The sequence below is a fragment of the Megalops cyprinoides genome, chromosome 22 (assembly GCF_013368585.1).
Source record: "Megalops cyprinoides isolate fMegCyp1 chromosome 22, fMegCyp1.pri, whole genome shotgun sequence".
In the NCBI taxonomy this organism is placed as follows: Eukaryota; Metazoa; Chordata; class Actinopteri; order Elopiformes; family Megalopidae; genus Megalops; species Megalops cyprinoides.
Genome location: NC_050604.1, coordinates 19954739 through 19970746, shown reverse-complemented (window position 1 = coordinate 19970746; position 16008 = coordinate 19954739). Strand labels below are relative to the sequence as shown.

The following is a 16008-nucleotide window of genomic DNA, read 5'->3' as shown; positions in this document are numbered from 1 at the left end:
ATCAGATGTTTTGTTCTAATATATATACTTATACATCTACATATTCATCTAATATTGTGAACTTAATTTCGTCAGTTTTAGCCACTGTGTAGGATGGATGGATGGATGGTGTAGAGCCTAACGATTAAGCTCATTTACATATTGCAGGACTGCAGTTTCTTTGAAAATAATAGCCATCATTATTTTCTAGAATTAATCAAGACCCATGTTCTGATTGGACATTTTAGAACACTGCTTTTCTGCCTAGTATGATACTGTATGGGGGTCCAAATCAGACATGTTGTTAGGTTACAGAATATTCAATTTTTTCCTCATTTTCTGCTTTCTATATTGTACTTTGATTTTAAATAGCTTTTTGTGTTGTCCTGAATAGTTGGTATCTTCACATAGAATTCTTTGAGTTCAGACTCTTAAATAAATAGCTAGCTTTCACCCACAAGGAGAAGGGAAAAAAACCCAGAACCAGCACATTTAGAGGCACAGCCTCAACACAAGGTGTTGTGAATGCATGTAATGTAATGTTCAAGCTCCCACTCTCCTTTTGGGTTTTGATGGCAGGCTGAAATACTACAAAATGTACTGCTGCCACCTACAGGAGTGGTGGTCACACAGCTCTATATAAAAGGGCAATAGCTGCATCCTGGTATGCTAGCCAGTAGCAATTCTGGGACTAAAGAAAGGATGCTTGAATTGTTCTTGCTGGATCTCAGCAATAATCACACCCATGTCTGCCAAACAATACAACTCTCTCCTTTTCCTAGCATGAACTTCACACTCTGACAGTACATATGACATGGTCTCAGGCATTCTGAACCTATCACAAAGCCCACTAGGATATTTGCCCACTGTTAAAAGTCCCGTCCCTAATCCAGTGTCCCAGCCTTGGCCTAGCCAGCAAGTTAATCTATTTGACTATATAAAGGGCCTCTCACACCTGAAGAATGTTGGATAGTGTAAAAAAAAATTGCTTCCCTCTCATCTGAGTCTCACTCCTATTGCCAAATGAGACCTCCTCCCTTATACAGCTCTTCGTGTCAGCATTGTCAAAATCTGTAGTGTTTTGCCCCTAAAGAAGCCTTTGCAGCCATATAAACTACCTTATTATAATTTACACCCACCCTCAGTTTCCTGGAACTCACACTAAACCCACCTAAGCCACACACCTGTATTTATTGACAAGCTAATTGCTAATTGCCACAGGTGGAGCTGGGTAACAGATGGCTGACATCACATGACAGCGACAATGGAGTTGATTGAGCGCAGTTACTTATAAAGTTGCATATGAAAAGAAGGTTCCTCATCAACACAAATAGTCATATAGCACAGTTCAAAATACAGTTTTCAACATTGAGGGGGCGGGGTGCATAATTAAAACTTCACCATGCATACACATTCACAGGCACACACATGAAACCTTGCACATTGATCGGCAACGTTCGCATTTTTACACCAGCCGTATTGTGAAAAAGCCTTTCGTAATCATCGATTTTGGATGTAAAGTTACTTGTTACATTGGAGATGCTACACAAATATTACGAATTTTTGTAACAATATATGGATGAAGTAGTGGGCACAACTGATGTTATCAGCCACGTGAATGGCGTATTTAGTAGTAGTGAATCTGCGCAGAACTTTGCGCAGCATGACACCCTTGAACGCTTCACTTTTATACGGTACTTTACTTTTAGATCTGTGTGAAAGGTCGTGGAAAGGATTGAACAAATCACGTGATTGGGGTATCTGTGACCTTCCTGCGCAGACGGAGAGTAGTTGCACTGTTGCTCGGCACTGTGTGAACCCGGTCTGCAGTCTGCAAACACCATGGCTTTCGTTACCCACCAGTTTATCAGAACGCTGTCTTCCACAGCTGTACGGAATGCGGCGATAAAACATGTTACGATTATTGGAGGTGGGCAGATGGGCGCAGGTATTGCACAGGTAAGGCAAAATAGTCTACTAGTAGTCTAGTTAGCTGCACTCGGCCCAGTTGGACGATCCCAGCAGTAGCCAGCCAGCTACTTTTGTTGCTAATTTTCAAGTGAGCTAACGTTACCTAGCTAATCATCGATAGGTGCAAACTCGAGACGTTTAAATCAGCGCCGAAGTTCAAGCCCATGTTGTTATTGTAGCCAGCTAGCTATTTTGTTTTTTTATTTCGTTGTTTATAACCAGCTGGTTAGGTATATGTCAGCAGACGAACACCAGCTAACGTTAGCTAGACAGGGCATGTGTAGAGAGGTTGGATTTGTAGATAGACGAGGTGGTTAAGTTACACTTGACGTGCAGAGGCATGGTTGAACTGGTCGTACAGCTAACGATAAGGAACGAGGAACTTAAGTTTATTTTATTTGCCAGCCTCCTGTTATGTCTTTGGCAGTATGACATTTCAGCCGCAGCCATTACTGCAGCTTCATTGTAGTTATATATTGGGTGAACTTTGCACTGCCCATTTTGATTTATTTTAAGGGAATGCATATTAAGGTATTTACAAAGATAAAAAAAACTGTGACTTGTCTTTCCCATACAAAATATCGCCACCAAAAAGATTATCACGGTCCGTGTTTCACTTACTTCGAATGCGAGGCAATAATATTGCCTCTCTGCTATGCTGTGAACTAAAAATGGACCGTTAGGTGCTGAAGTTCGGCCACTGTATATCTGCGGCATGTGCAACTGCGCATGCACACGCACTCCGTAGAGGGTCAATTACCATGTCTGTGGCAGGAATCATAATCACTGGTTTTGACTGAATTCTCAAATACATGTATCTCCAACAACGTCTCTCTGTTCTGTTTGCCAGGTTGCTGCAGCCACAGGTCACTCCGTGGTATTAGTGGACACTTCTGAGGACATCTTGAAGAAGTCCGCTAAAGGAATTGAGGGCAGCTTGAAAAGAGTCGCCAAGAAGAAGTTTGCAGACAAACCAGAGGTCTGTTTCACATCGTCTTGTAACCTGAGCAGCTGTTGACAACATTACTGCGCAGCGTAACACAGTCTCTATGCCATCCATTGTGTCATTCGTGGGCTGCAGCCTTTTTAGGCGTCAGAACCAGATAGAGGTGATTGGGTAAACGATTTCATGTTCTGTGTGCTGTAGGCAGGAGAGGAGTTCATTCAGAAGGTGATGAAGAATGTATCGACGACCACCGATGCTGCCTCAGTGGTGTCGGGCACTGACCTGGTGGTGGAGGCCATAGTGGAAAACATCAAAGTCAAGCAGGGCCTCTTTGGTGGGCTGGACAAGGTTGCCCCTGAGTGAGTCACATTTCCTGTCCTTTTCTTCATTTTGAGACAATAGCGGACCTAAGCAGTTTCTAGTGAAAGTTATTTCATTTTCGATTTTTATTTTTAATGTATATTTCCTGGTACATTGCAGCAGTAATATATTGTACAGAAAGGTGATAGCAATATAAGTGATGTAAGTCTGTGCTTCTGGGCAGCACAGTAAATGTAATGGTAGCATTCATTATTTACTTAGTAAATATAGTAGCTACAGAAATGACATGTTTCTGATCCTTCTGGTTCCTGTGTTGGGTTTGGTTTTTTTCTGCACCCGTCAGGCATACCATATTTGCAAGCAACACGTCATCGCTGCCCATTGCTGACATTGCCAGCTCTACAGCCAGGCTGGACCGATTCGGGGGTCTCCACTTCTTCAACCCTGTGCCTATGATGAAGCTTGTGGAGGTATGCTTAGCCATTCAGCAAAGCATCAGTGCAGAGATCCTCCCAGTCAAACATCATACTGTGCACTTCCTCAGAGGTGGAAAGATGGAAAAATGTATCACGTTCCTTTGTCATTAAAAAAAAAGGACTTGATTCAGTTTTAGTATGTGTCATTAGCAAGGGTGAAAAAGCGTATCCATTAATGAGAAAGACACTATATGACACTTGCTAGGAGGAGGTCGGGAGCAAATATTGCAACAAATGGGGCCCTTTCTGGCCGTAATGCTTTTTCAAAGAGGGAATTAAATTACAATTTAGGTCATGATTGTACCTGTCTATTGTCCCCGTTCATGGCAGTGGTGTGTTTTGTGATATGCAGGTGATTCGAACACCAGCGACAAGTCAGGCCACCTTTGACTCTCTGGTGGACTTCAGCAAAGCGTTGGGAAAGCATCCAGTGTCTTGCAAAGTAGGAGCCTTTGTTTTTCTTCTTTCAAATCTGTGAGATCTTCAGATGTGACAGCCATTTTCACTTCTGTGGAATGTTTTTTCTAGAGGCTTGTGTTTTTCTGATATCAGACCTTCTAAGAACTCCAAGTTCCTTTTTTTCTGAGTTGGATCAGCTGTAGAGCTGTTGAAACTGGCATGTTGTGTGTATTTTCTGAAGGACACTCCCGGCTTTATCGTGAATCGCCTGCTGGTGCCCTACATGATGGAAGCAATCCGACTACACGAGAGGGGTACGGCCAGCTACTTATCATCCTGAATTCATGTTTTTCTGAATCATATTTTTATTAAAATTTATTAACTACATTAAAATATAACAACTCCTAACAGAATGTATCCACACTTCTCTGTATGTATGTGTGTGTCTCTCCTTGGAGAAGAACAGTGAAAGTATTCATCTTCTACCTCTTCATCCTCCAGGCCATGGATCAAAAGAAGACATTGATGTGGCCATGAAGCTTGGTGCAGGCTACCCCATGGGACCCTTTGAGCTCCTCGATTACGTCGGGCTGGACACTGCAAAATTCATCATTGACGGTGAGTGTGTGAATTTGGAATATCACAGGAATGTTTTATAGTAATATACCTTTTCCCAAAGGCATCCTTCCTCTGAAAAACTGCAGGAAAGCTCATTCTCTTGTCAGCTTGTATTTAGCTCTTGCCTGTTTGAAGACGGCTCCTTTGCCTGTTGCCAGTTTTTTCATTACCAAAGTTTCAGACACTGTGGTTAATAGTTTATAACTGACAAGTTGTCCAGTTTCTTTTTTTCTTTTTTGCTAAATGGATACATCGAGTGTGGCTCACCAAGCTACACAAAGCTCATTCTGTTATAATAGCTAATAACATGAAAATGTTTTAAGCGGGCTGACTTTATCAGAAAGGAAATCTTGGTTCCCTGGTGTCTTTTTATTGCATCTGTACTGCATAGTTTTGAGGTGAATCTTTATTCCTTGATTATGGATCATATTCAGATATTTATTTAGTGTACTTACGGATAGAATCTAGTGTTGACTTAATGTACAGGGGCTAACAAGCCATAGGCAACTAGTAGGCCTATATAACACACAGATTCTCCTGGTCTTTTGCCTAACCCATTCAGTATTGTGGTTAGCCATAGTATTTTTTTTTTATTTTGTGTTTTTTGCCCAAGCCAACTTATTCGGTTGGGACAGAAGTGGAAATGAATGTCTTCATTACTCTGTTTTACTTGTTGCCTATGCTGTGTTGCTCTGATCCCAGGCTGGCATACGATGGAACCTGGAAATCCCCTGTTTGCCCCCAGCCCCATGCTGAACAAACTGGTGGAGGAAGGAAAGTTTGGCAAGAAGACGGGAGAAGGATTCTACAAGTACAAGTAATGCTACAGTGTCATGATCAGCTGCTGAGACTGACACAGCTTCACAGACACGTCTTTATCAGAGCAATGATTGCACTAGAGAAAAATGGCCGAGTGCTCAAAGCTGGGGAACAAGGCATCAACCAAGGACTGTAAAGGCTGAAATTGTTCAAGTTCAGGTACAACCCTGAGTGCCTTTCTGAAAAACTGTTTAACAATTTATGTAGAACATGATTCCTTGCCTTTCACTGCACATTTAAATGTCGGCATTTTGTGTCTGTTGATCATGTGACTGTTATATGGCATTAAAGGGATTTTTCAAATATTTGACTTGCCTGATGGTCTTTGTTCTAAGTCCCATGATTGTAGTGAACAACGGAGGTTTTGATGTGAAGTTATTTCAGGCATGGCGTGAACACACACACTGAAAGAACCACAGTTTCTTCCTCTTCTCCATGTAGACACAGTCTGGACTGTAATAGACTGTGTGGCACAACAGGGAAACTTTTACAGTCTTGACATTCTTACGCAGACACTGCAGTCTGTCATATAATGTGATCTATGTAATGTCAACCTGGTAACACTAGGGGGCACCAAATGACTGTTTAGCACCACTTTCTGCACTGGCTTTTATGGATACAGGAAGTTTGTGCAAGTCTTAAAACATTAAGAATTGTCATATTAACAGTATGACAAAATTGCAAAAATTGAATGTCCTGGATTAGAGGATGAGGGCTGGGGGTTAATATGGGGTGGGGTGGGGAGGGGGGGGTCATCAGGGGTCAGTAGTAAAGGCAGGTTTGGAGTTGGGTTGTGGGAGGGGGAACACTCACCAGAGGACACAGATGGAGAAATAGTTATTTTTTGTTTTTGAAAAGTATTTGAGCTGTTAAGTTGTTTTCAGTATGACAAAGAAGGGGATGGTGGGGAATAAGGGAAGAATTTAATGTGAAGAAATCTTGTTCAAAATTTCCTTCTGAAAGCACAGGACAATAACACATTGTTTCAAATTACACTACAGTGGCCACAGCCTTTACGGTATTATTGTACGTTCTGTGCCATGTTTGTATATAGTGTAATCCAATGGGTTCCCCAATATTGAATGAAACATTTTGGGTGAACAAGAAAATACTTGAATACAACATTTCCTGTTACAATCAGGAAAAGGTTACATGTGAACCTAAAAAAAAAAAAAAGATTTGCCTTGATTTTCTGACATATAGCTAATCGTAAGATGAGAGAAAAGGCATTCTGAAACGCATGAAATTGTTTTCTGTATGTGTGAACCTCTGAGTATCTGATGGGAGGAAAGCAGTGTCTGTATTCACAGTGACAGATGGGCCACTGTAAGGTCACATCGACCAATAACGTCTCCTTGACTAAACCAACTGCCAACAGAAACCATTTTTAGCTCAAAATTAAAGTCCTTTTCTGTTCAATGTGTTGTTGCCTTTATCACCAGTAGGTGGTACTGTTTACACATGAATGATTGTCAGGGACTATCAAGTATGTGTTCATGTAAAATAAAATCAAAATGACAACTTGAACAGTTTAAAACAATTTAGAGCAAAAACTGTTAGCTCCCAAACATTTTAAAATTCAGAGACAAAATTCAGTCAATGCTGCCTTTTTATTTTCTTTAAAAAAACATGTTGAAACACATATCAAATGTGACCACTTGGGAGCAAAGTGCTGAACCAAGATGACAAGGATTCAAAATAAGACAAAGAATAAAAATGCATCAATCAGTACTAAAATCAATAAAACATTACAGAAATGCTTGCATGGAATAAACATGGCAAAAGACCACACTATCAGCTACCAGAAAGAGAGGACAAAAGTACATTGCAATAAAAGAAAGGCGGCCAAGTGCTGGGGTAAATATATATATATTTGTATCATTTGTCAGTTTAGAACAATAAAATATAGGCTTTGCACACCTAGTCCTGTCTTCATCCTAACATCACCTGCAAAAATACCAAGACAGGTTAACCAACATATCCAACAAGGTTTTAAAAAGTACACATATTGAGCTCTATTGTACATATGAGAGATGACTGAGAGGTCACTATTTGTTACAAATAGTTTTCAAAAAGAACCCTTTTCATTTTTCTTATTTCTGCGAGACGCTTCAACAGGAAAAACAAAAACAAAAAAAAGGCTTTCCTGTCTCCAAATCATATTTTCAAATATAATGATATATAAAAATAAAAAAGTAACAGCAACAAAAAAAACAACCACTGAAAATATACACCAAAGAAATAAAAAGTTCAAAATACAAAAGCATTCAAAATAAATTTGAAGCCAAGATAAATGCTTGTCGGTGTTGATCCTTGTCTGCACCGAACGGTCTTTTAAAAATGGAATCTGGGGTGGTGGTGGTGGTAGGGCAATCTCCTTGAGAGTACATACATCCCCATGTCCCACATGGTAGCACGGCCTGGACAGAGGCCAGACGAAAATGGTGGCGATTCCCGGTGTGGATTCGAAAGTTTGGTGAGAACAGGTAACGGAGAGCGGTGAAGAACGCAGTGGGTTAGGAACGACAGAAACCGCGGGGTGGAAGGTGACAGACTGAGCACCTGTGACTGGGGCGGAGAAGGAGAAGTGATCCGTTAAACGTTTCCTGTGCATGTGCTGTCTGCTTTCTGTGTGTCTCGTGCACAAGTGTGGGGGCGGGCTTTTACAGCGGTGATTGTCTTTTCAGTTCAGGACGGGGGCCTGTAAAGTACTGACTGCAGGTGGGGTCCTCTCAGGCAGGTGGGGGTTGTGGAGGGGGGGGGGGGGTATGGAATCTAGCAGGCTTCCATCTCTAAAAGGGGCCCTGTAGCTGCTGCCTTTGCTTTGCATGATGGGAAACCGTTCCTCTTTCCTCCTGCGAGACAGAAACACACAAACATTAATATGCAAGATTATGAAAAAAAGAAAAGCTGCTGCTCAGGGCAAAAAGAAAACCCGGGCTGCTCAAGGCATAGCAGCCGAACATATTAAGCATCCACAGACCAGGCTGGAAACACGGAAGCATACAGTAAGAGGTGCAGGCCCCTACCAGAGCATGCCTTAAGTGGAGAGCCGGGGGGGTGGGCAGAAGCATCAGAAGGGAATGCTGATGGTTTGGGGGTTGTGGCTTCAGTGCCTTTCATCTGAGCTGAGAGGCAGGGTTGTTGTGACCAAGGCACAATCTTGTTGAGACACACCCAGTGCTCCTCCCTGTACATACCTATCCATGATGTTTACAGTACAGCACAGGGCTGATGGGACACTGAGCACAGTTTGATGCGTTTCTGTTAGATTCACCAATTCCCTTCCCCAACGGCTCAATTTTAAAATCTATAAAAAAAAAAAAAACATAAAACAAAAAAAGAATCAAACTAATATAACTGGATGGTAGTTTTCTTTCACAATCTTTCCTATATCCAGTTGTAAAAGTACCTTAATTTAGTCATCATTAGCTGAAATGAATTTCGTGCATTTGAGTACTGAAAGCAGTCCAACTTGTGTCAAAAGACCGTGACTTCTTTTTTCACACTACACCCTTGTGTTGACATGCCAACAAATATATATACCATGGCTGCCATTCCACAAGCAGAACCCGCATCCATGTAGGTGTGAAAGTCAACATTGTGCCTGCGGGAGATCTGCTTGTCTGCTCGGGCCTGGGAGTAAGGCCCCCCACCAGGCTGATGGCTTCACCGTATGGGGATGAAAGGAAGCACCACTGGGGCTACTGTTCCCAGAGAAGGCTGACCCCCAGCCCAGGAGAGGTGGAGGGCTCCCAGCCAGGGCTAAACCCAAGCCCAGGAGAGGAGGCGAGCTCCCAGCCAGGGCTAAACCCAAGCCCAGGAGAGGAGGCAAGCCCCCAGAAAGAGTTGACCCCAAGCCCAAGAGAGGAGGGAATCCCCCAGCCAGGGCTGACCCTGAGCCCACAAGAGAAGCAGAGCTCCCAGACAGGGCTGAGCTCCCAGCGCAAGCTGACCCTGAGCTCAGGAGAGGAGGAGAAGCCATGCCGGCCAGGGCGCCCTGTTGCTTTCCTTCCCCTCCTCCTCTTCCTTTCATCCCCCCCGATTTCAAAGCCGGACACGCCCCTTCCTGGCCGGGCCCTCCCCTCTCTCCGCCGCGGATGAAAAGCGGTGGGGCTTCCTGTCGGGGAGGGACGGGAGCGGGCTAGGGTGCGGCGGAGCGCCAGCGCTTCACAGCGCCGCCGACACAAACGGCGGGATTCAGCCGCCTCTCCCCATTAGCGCCGAGGAATGCCGGCTGGGCGCGCTCGAAATGAAACGCTCCTCTGTTCCGAGGGGCTGGGGCGTGTGGGAGGTCAGGGCGGCTGGCACGGCCACCGGCTCTCACTCCCAGGCTTCACCTCCAGTGCAACATTAAAGCACTGCCAGCTGGGCTGCCCCCACCTTCCCCTTCCTCTTCTCCTGATTCCCCAAACCCTTGGGTTTTCTCTTTGGTCAAATCAAATACATGCCACATGAAAAAAAAAAAAAGCTTTTTAAACATGTGAAATAAGGGTGTAGCTGAGGCTTTCACCTTGTTGAGGACTTTATAACGGCAGAAATGCACTGGTTTTGAAAAAAAAATAAAAATTCTTCGAGGAAAGGAAATGCCAGATGTGTTGACGCATGCTCCGTTTCCCTCCAAACCTCTCCTTAATTCTCAGGCCTGAATGGATAGGTCTATTTTCCTCTTGATTTTGGAGCAATTCAATTTCACCGAAAGCAAAAGGGCACATCTCCATTAGAGGAGACTACTGAAAAGAATGTTCCAGTTCCATCAGCCATTTCCTGAGTAAGACACTGCTGACAGAAACACGAGATGCTCGGTTGTGCCATTCAGTCAGTGATTTCAGAGAGTTGTGCTGGTGTGAAAATACCCCATGTTAAAGCAGGTGTTTACCTTCCTGGAGGATACTTTTCATGACCATTGAAACTGAGAAAAGGAAGTAAACAGTTTTTATTAAGCCACAATATTGTTTTTATATTCACAAATGTACACTTTTTATACTGATACGTGTTCCAAGTGCCCTTAAATTGAGCTTCTATTTAGTAAGATTCTGTAATGCAACTGTCCTATAAAATCCAGACACTACAGAACACAGAATGACTTGTTCCCTGCTTGGTGAGAAAACAAATGACGAAAGTGCACCTTGAGGAAGACTTTTTTTTTTTTAAACCAACTGCTTCATTCTGTCAGCACTTAATTACAGCGTCAAGACACCGACACTACAGGGAAAACCCTCAGCAATTATGTCTTTATACCTTAACTCCTAAAACAAAAGGCCGAATGTATCCAGGTCTGGGGGGCCTGCGCGGGGAGGGAGGGGCTTTCAGTGCGAGCAGACTCAAAGGGGGAGCGGTAATCCGGGGGCGGGGTGTGAGAGCGAGCGCCGACCGCAGGCATGCACCGGAGAGGCCGGGGAATCGGCCACATCTGAGGCCGGGCCGAGAGCAGCGTGTCCCTGCAGAGCCGGAGCTCCGCACTGCCGCCGCCGCCGCCTCGCAATCAAAGGGCCCCCGCGCCCGCTCCCTCCGCTGCGGTCGGCTTCAAAGGCCCAGCTGAGACTTGCGCTCCGAGGAGGGGGGGCAGGGGCGGGGGCTCCGCCTGCTTTTACAATGGGAGCCAGATTTACTGTGGAAACGAGCTGCAGCTCAGCCAGAGCGGGTCCTGCTGTAAAAAAGCAGGGCTCTGCTCGCCTTCTGTGTCCCTCTGGATTCCGTCACACGCTGAGGGGCGTGTCATGGGGGGTCACCCCCCCCCCCCTCACGGCATGTCGCATCACCCGTAGGGAGAGACATCACAAACGCACCGGAGCCGTAACCTCTGACCCCTTGCACAAACAGTCCCCGTTACTGCACAGCTGCCACAACACAAAAACAACAAACTTCACAGGCCGCGAGTTAAGAGTGCTTCAACATACAACTTCAGCAGTCTCGTTTCACCGCTGTGCTCGCTCAGTGCACCAGCACTGGGGCTGGAAAGACCTGAATTACTCAGAGGCATTCGATTGCTAACGCCCTCCTGAGGAAGCAGATCTGCAAATGCATTCTGCAGTTAAATGCATTCTGGGAAGGAAGTTATCCGCAGTCCTTTCGGTAGGCCACCCTCCAAAAAAATCCACTGAACAAGCAAGGCCTGTGAGACTGTTATATATAGCCGAGTTAGAGCCGGCAAACAGACAAGACAATGGACTAACCAGCAGTAAACCAAGTGATACAAAACCTCAGGAGTGCCAGTGCGTGTAGCACAGAGGCTGAGCATTAAACAGCTGAACATGGTCCAGAAAAAGGCAGACATTTTTGTGAAGATTAGGGATTTGTTTCAGGAACGGGGGGGGGGGGGGGGGGGGGGGTGCCAGAGATTTGGACCACCGTAGGACCCAAATACAGGCCTTAACGTCCAAGGGTGATAACAGGAAAGATGAGCACTCCCACATCTGGAAGTTCCCAGAAATGAAGGGACACTTTCCCTCTTGCAAAGTGATAGCAAATGAACAGCTTTAAACCTGTGTGAAACTAACACCTCATACCACTTTTCACACCTAGATGACACATCAAATGGTGACAGGCTACCAAACACCAAATGCGAAAATACCCCTAAAACCCACGAAAAACTTAAATTATACACAAAATGCGAGGCAAGAACATTCCCTGACTCATTCAACCACAGCGAGAAAGGCCAAAGATTAAGACAAGGATTTAAAAACTCAGACGCTCTTTCCTCTCCCCAATGCCATAAACACCGACACACTGACATTCCAAATGCTACAAAACTGAGACTTCCTGAAGCAGCTTAATCACTAAAACCTTTTTTTTTCCTAGTGGAGTAACATGCACTGGGAAACATTCCCGCAGAAATATTAGCCAAAATACCTCACATACTTCATTTATGGGCCGGCTCTCTTGGCGAAGCTGTCCATTTTTTTTTTAATCTTTTTTTTTTGTCATTTAGTCTGTGGCACTATTATGCAAGCGGCACCAAACATCACCCCAGTTCCCACCCCGGTTGATACGAGTCACAAATAAAGCAAGAGTCAATCGGTGACAGAGTGCTGTGGCCTTAAGGTAAAGTGGCCAAAGTGAAAGGCCAGGGACAGTGCAGACAGACTGTCTAAATGTGTGGTGGTGAGTTTGACAAGGAGCAGAGGGAGGTCCTTGAGGGCTGTGCTTGTGTCTGCTCAGAGCGTGACGGCTAGACCCTTCCGGGAGGAAAGATGCTCTACATTAACAGCCATTCCTTTCATTTCAGAGAACCCAACCCCTTTGCTTCAGTCCAGACAACCCCCGTTATACAGACCACCAATCAGAGGCTGAGCTACATTCACATCATTTATGTGCTGATCACACTCTTAAACTGAGTGTCGTACAGAGCTTACACATCATAGACAGTTACTGAGGCAGTTCAGGTTAAGTATAGTGCTCAAGGACACGACAGCATTGCCCATCTGGGGATCAAACCACCAACAAGACCTGCTCCCTACCAGCGCTATGCCCCGCTGCCCTGTGTAGGTAGAGTAATGAGAGATGCATAAGGCAGATAACCTTTACCCAAGGGCAACATAAAATGCTTACATTTCACACATTATCCATGTAAACAGCTGTATATTTCACTGAAGCAGCTCGGGTTGTGTAGCTCGGGGGCACAGAAGCAGTACCCACATGCACCCACCATGCCACTCCTCCAGCCCCCCGAGCAACACAGAGAGGGTGTTTGCAGGTGTTCGCAGTGACCCAGATTCAGCTGCACCCCCGTGCGGCCAGGCTTCCTCGGCTCACATTCCCACCGGCCCCTCAGCCCGGCCAAAGGCTGGCCCGGCAGAAGGAGGGGAGCTAATTAGGCAGTTGTGGGATGTGTTTACGGGTATTATCCATAAACAAACCAAGCAGCAGCGCTAATTCTCAAAAGGAAGGGGAAGGTACAGAAGATGAATTCTATAACTACCACCTTTTATTCCAGACAGGCATTGTAATGAATGAGGATTCCCTCAAAGGGGAACACGTTCCACTAAAAGAGGGTAGTAGTCAATCTTCATCTGCGGATATAGATATGTGGATGTGTATACACACACACACACACACACACACACACACACACACACACACACATATGTGCCCATTTAAGCAGCTCTTCAACAGACATTGTGCTCCAGACTGCACAGACAGATACCGAAGCCACAGACACACAGCGTTGAATGCTGTTAATGGGTGGTGTGCAATGTAATGTGGTTTGCCAATTACGGCCATTCGTGTGTTAATGTAGGCCAACTACCTATGATTTCACCCTTTATTTCCACAAACAGGCCGATTATATGCATGCCAAATGAACTTATCAAACTACACAAAAATGCAAATTGCATGTTGCTAATTAAAGTATAGCAGATATATCAACAGATGTGTCGGGGGGCTACGTTTTAAACTTAGATGGTCAAAAATGAATAATTTCAAAATGAAACTCCAAAGTCACTCTTTGGATTGACATCACTATAATAAATAAGTCTTGAATGGACACAAGGAATCTCTCCTCTTCAATATGAAAATGTCAGAGCGGCCTCAGTATTTTATTTCCTGCTTTCTAGTCTTCATAAACACTCTACCACCTGGGCATCAGTTTACTGTATGCTGGTGCTTTCACGATTGCTGACATTGAGCCCTCCTGAGAGCTTCAAATGACCTTCCAGTGTTTTCCAAAGACCGCGGCCAAAATAATCTATAAATAAATTGTGATGAAAACCAACAACATGGCGACGGCTTTTAGGAATGAGGGGCAGGTATAGTTGCAGTAATTTTGCGAAAAATGCAGGACACCATTTTGAATGGTTCCATTAGTTACACGATTGTCCTGAATGTGAAAGCGCTGGCAGACCAGCAGAAATCCTGTAGGGTGAATGTATGTCTCTCACAGATAAAAATCAGAAAGGCTTTTTTCTGAAACAGCTGAGAAACCATGGAGCAGGAGACAGAGAGAGTGGGACTGCAACTGAAGGACAAATGGGTACTGCTCAACGTACACACGGACTAAAAAGCACTGTTATTCGAGACATCTCTACTCTTTCCTAAAAACCAGTGCACGAGCTGGTTGGAATCAATAAGACATGATTTTAAAAAAACGCTTTGAAGATGCTACAATGATAACAGCACTGGGGAAATATCATCCCATTTAAAACCCTGGCGCTGGAATGACTGTCAAAACCTTGCCAGTGCCGTAACAGTGCTGCTTTCTGTTAGACAGCAAACCTCCCCCATCCATCAGTATTTCCTCACTTAAAGAAGAAGCAAATGGATTCATTTTGCACCCCTGTCACCCAAGAAGCAGAAAACAAGCATAATCAAATATTAACTCAAAACATAATGTTTGAAAAATTTCTATCTATTGACGTCCACACCAGTGTGAAGTCATTACTGTCACGTTTCGAATCGTTTCTTACTCTGAGATGTGTCTAGGGGTTTTTTCCCCCCAAACTGTATAAATTGTATTAACATGGATGCACACCATTGCAATATCCATGTTACAGAGTCTAATGGAATGAGGGGGGATAAAGGCAAGAGACAAAAAAAAAGTTCATTTAGAGAGGTTTTCTGGAGTCTAAGCTAAACTAACCTCAATCCAGCTCATGGGATATGCATAAATTGAGCGCTTTTGAATTGCTCCAGTATTCTTGGCATTATGCATATTAGTTTAAGGTTGTCACATGGAATCAGCAGTGGTGTCTCTCCAGACTCGAGGAGGTGCAGCTAATTATTGGATCAGTGCTGGGGTGCTTTGGCTTGAATTTTATTTTAAAAAATAGACACCAAAAAACCCAACTGTTCCAATTTAGGAGTCACAGGGCCATCTATCAATAAACCCTCAAGCCATCGTCTAGCTGGCTTGATTTAATTAAAGAACCAGGCTTGTCCCATCGGTACATCTTAGCAGGAAAGGAAAATGGAACAGAGCAGCACTCAAAGGCTTCTGGGTAAACAGTCCAATTATGCAAAGTGTGACACCCGGCTATTTATTTCACTTTAACCATCTAACGCCAACACAGGGAAAAAAAAAAAAAAAAAAAAAAAAACGCCAGTCTTGACAGCTCTTTGATGCATGGTTAGGGTTTCCCCCCCGAGCTAATCTGCTCAGAGCAAACATCCATCCCCCATAATTCACTGCAGATTTGGGAATGACCGATTCCAAAAAGCCTCCTTTGCTGTGATGCCGAAATGGCAGCTTGCTGCCGTTGTGTCACACAGCATTTTTCCTGGGTGAAAAAGGGAGCATAAGCAGGCCTCACTCAGACCCTCCCCTACCACTGCCAATCCCATTGTGTCTTTTACATCTCTTACTCAAGCTGAGACACCTCGACAGTCACCAGCAATAAAGGAGCGGGTAAGGGGGTGCGGATTTGCCAGAAACCTTTTCTTCAAGAACATTCACTTAATTGTGGAAGCCCTGTTTTCCTGCGGCAGAACTTATGTTCAACCATAATCAACCTTGCAACTCAATTTCAACCGCAGAGGTTATGA

General features: G+C 44.4%; 2 protein-coding genes across 3 annotated transcripts in view; one reads left to right on the top strand and one right to left on the bottom strand.

Annotated features, from left to right (window-relative positions):
• Window positions 1-1656: 1656 nt before the first annotated feature.
• hadh (hydroxyacyl-CoA dehydrogenase) lies at window positions 1657-5618 on the top strand. Its single transcript, XM_036517123.1, has 8 exons — window positions 1657-1938; window positions 2801-2929; window positions 3098-3255; window positions 3561-3687; window positions 4046-4135; window positions 4334-4406; window positions 4594-4710; window positions 5413-5618. Exons 1-8 carry the CDS (start codon window positions 1822-1824, stop codon window positions 5529-5531), a joined length of 930 nt encoding a protein of 309 aa, XP_036373016.1. The 5' UTR covers window positions 1657-1821; the 3' UTR covers window positions 5532-5618.
• A 2671-nt stretch (window positions 5619-8289) lies between these two features.
• The window catches only part of lef1 (lymphoid enhancer-binding factor 1), a 51275-nt gene continuing 43556 nt past the window's right edge, over window positions 8290-16008 (bottom strand). For both annotated transcript variants that reach the window (XM_036516569.1, XM_036516568.1), the window contains one exon: window positions 8290-8384. In XM_036516569.1, coding sequence (XP_036372462.1) covers window positions 8305-8384 — 80 coding nt within the window. In that variant the 3' untranslated portion in view covers window positions 8290-8304. The remainder of the gene's footprint in view (window positions 8385-16008) is intronic.

Excerpts from the sequence above, each read along its gene's own strand:
- hadh (XM_036517123.1), top strand. The coding sequence starts at position 1,822 with ATGGCTTTCGTTACCCACCAGTTTATCAGAACGCTGTCTTCCACAGCT. Across the intron at positions 3,688-4,045 it reads CTATGATGAAGCTTGTGGAG|GTGATTCGAACACCAGCGAC; the intron begins GTATGCTTAGCC and ends TGTGATATGCAG. Across the intron at positions 4,711-5,412 it reads TGCAAAATTCATCATTGACG|GCTGGCATACGATGGAACCT; the intron begins GTGAGTGTGTGA and ends CTCTGATCCCAG.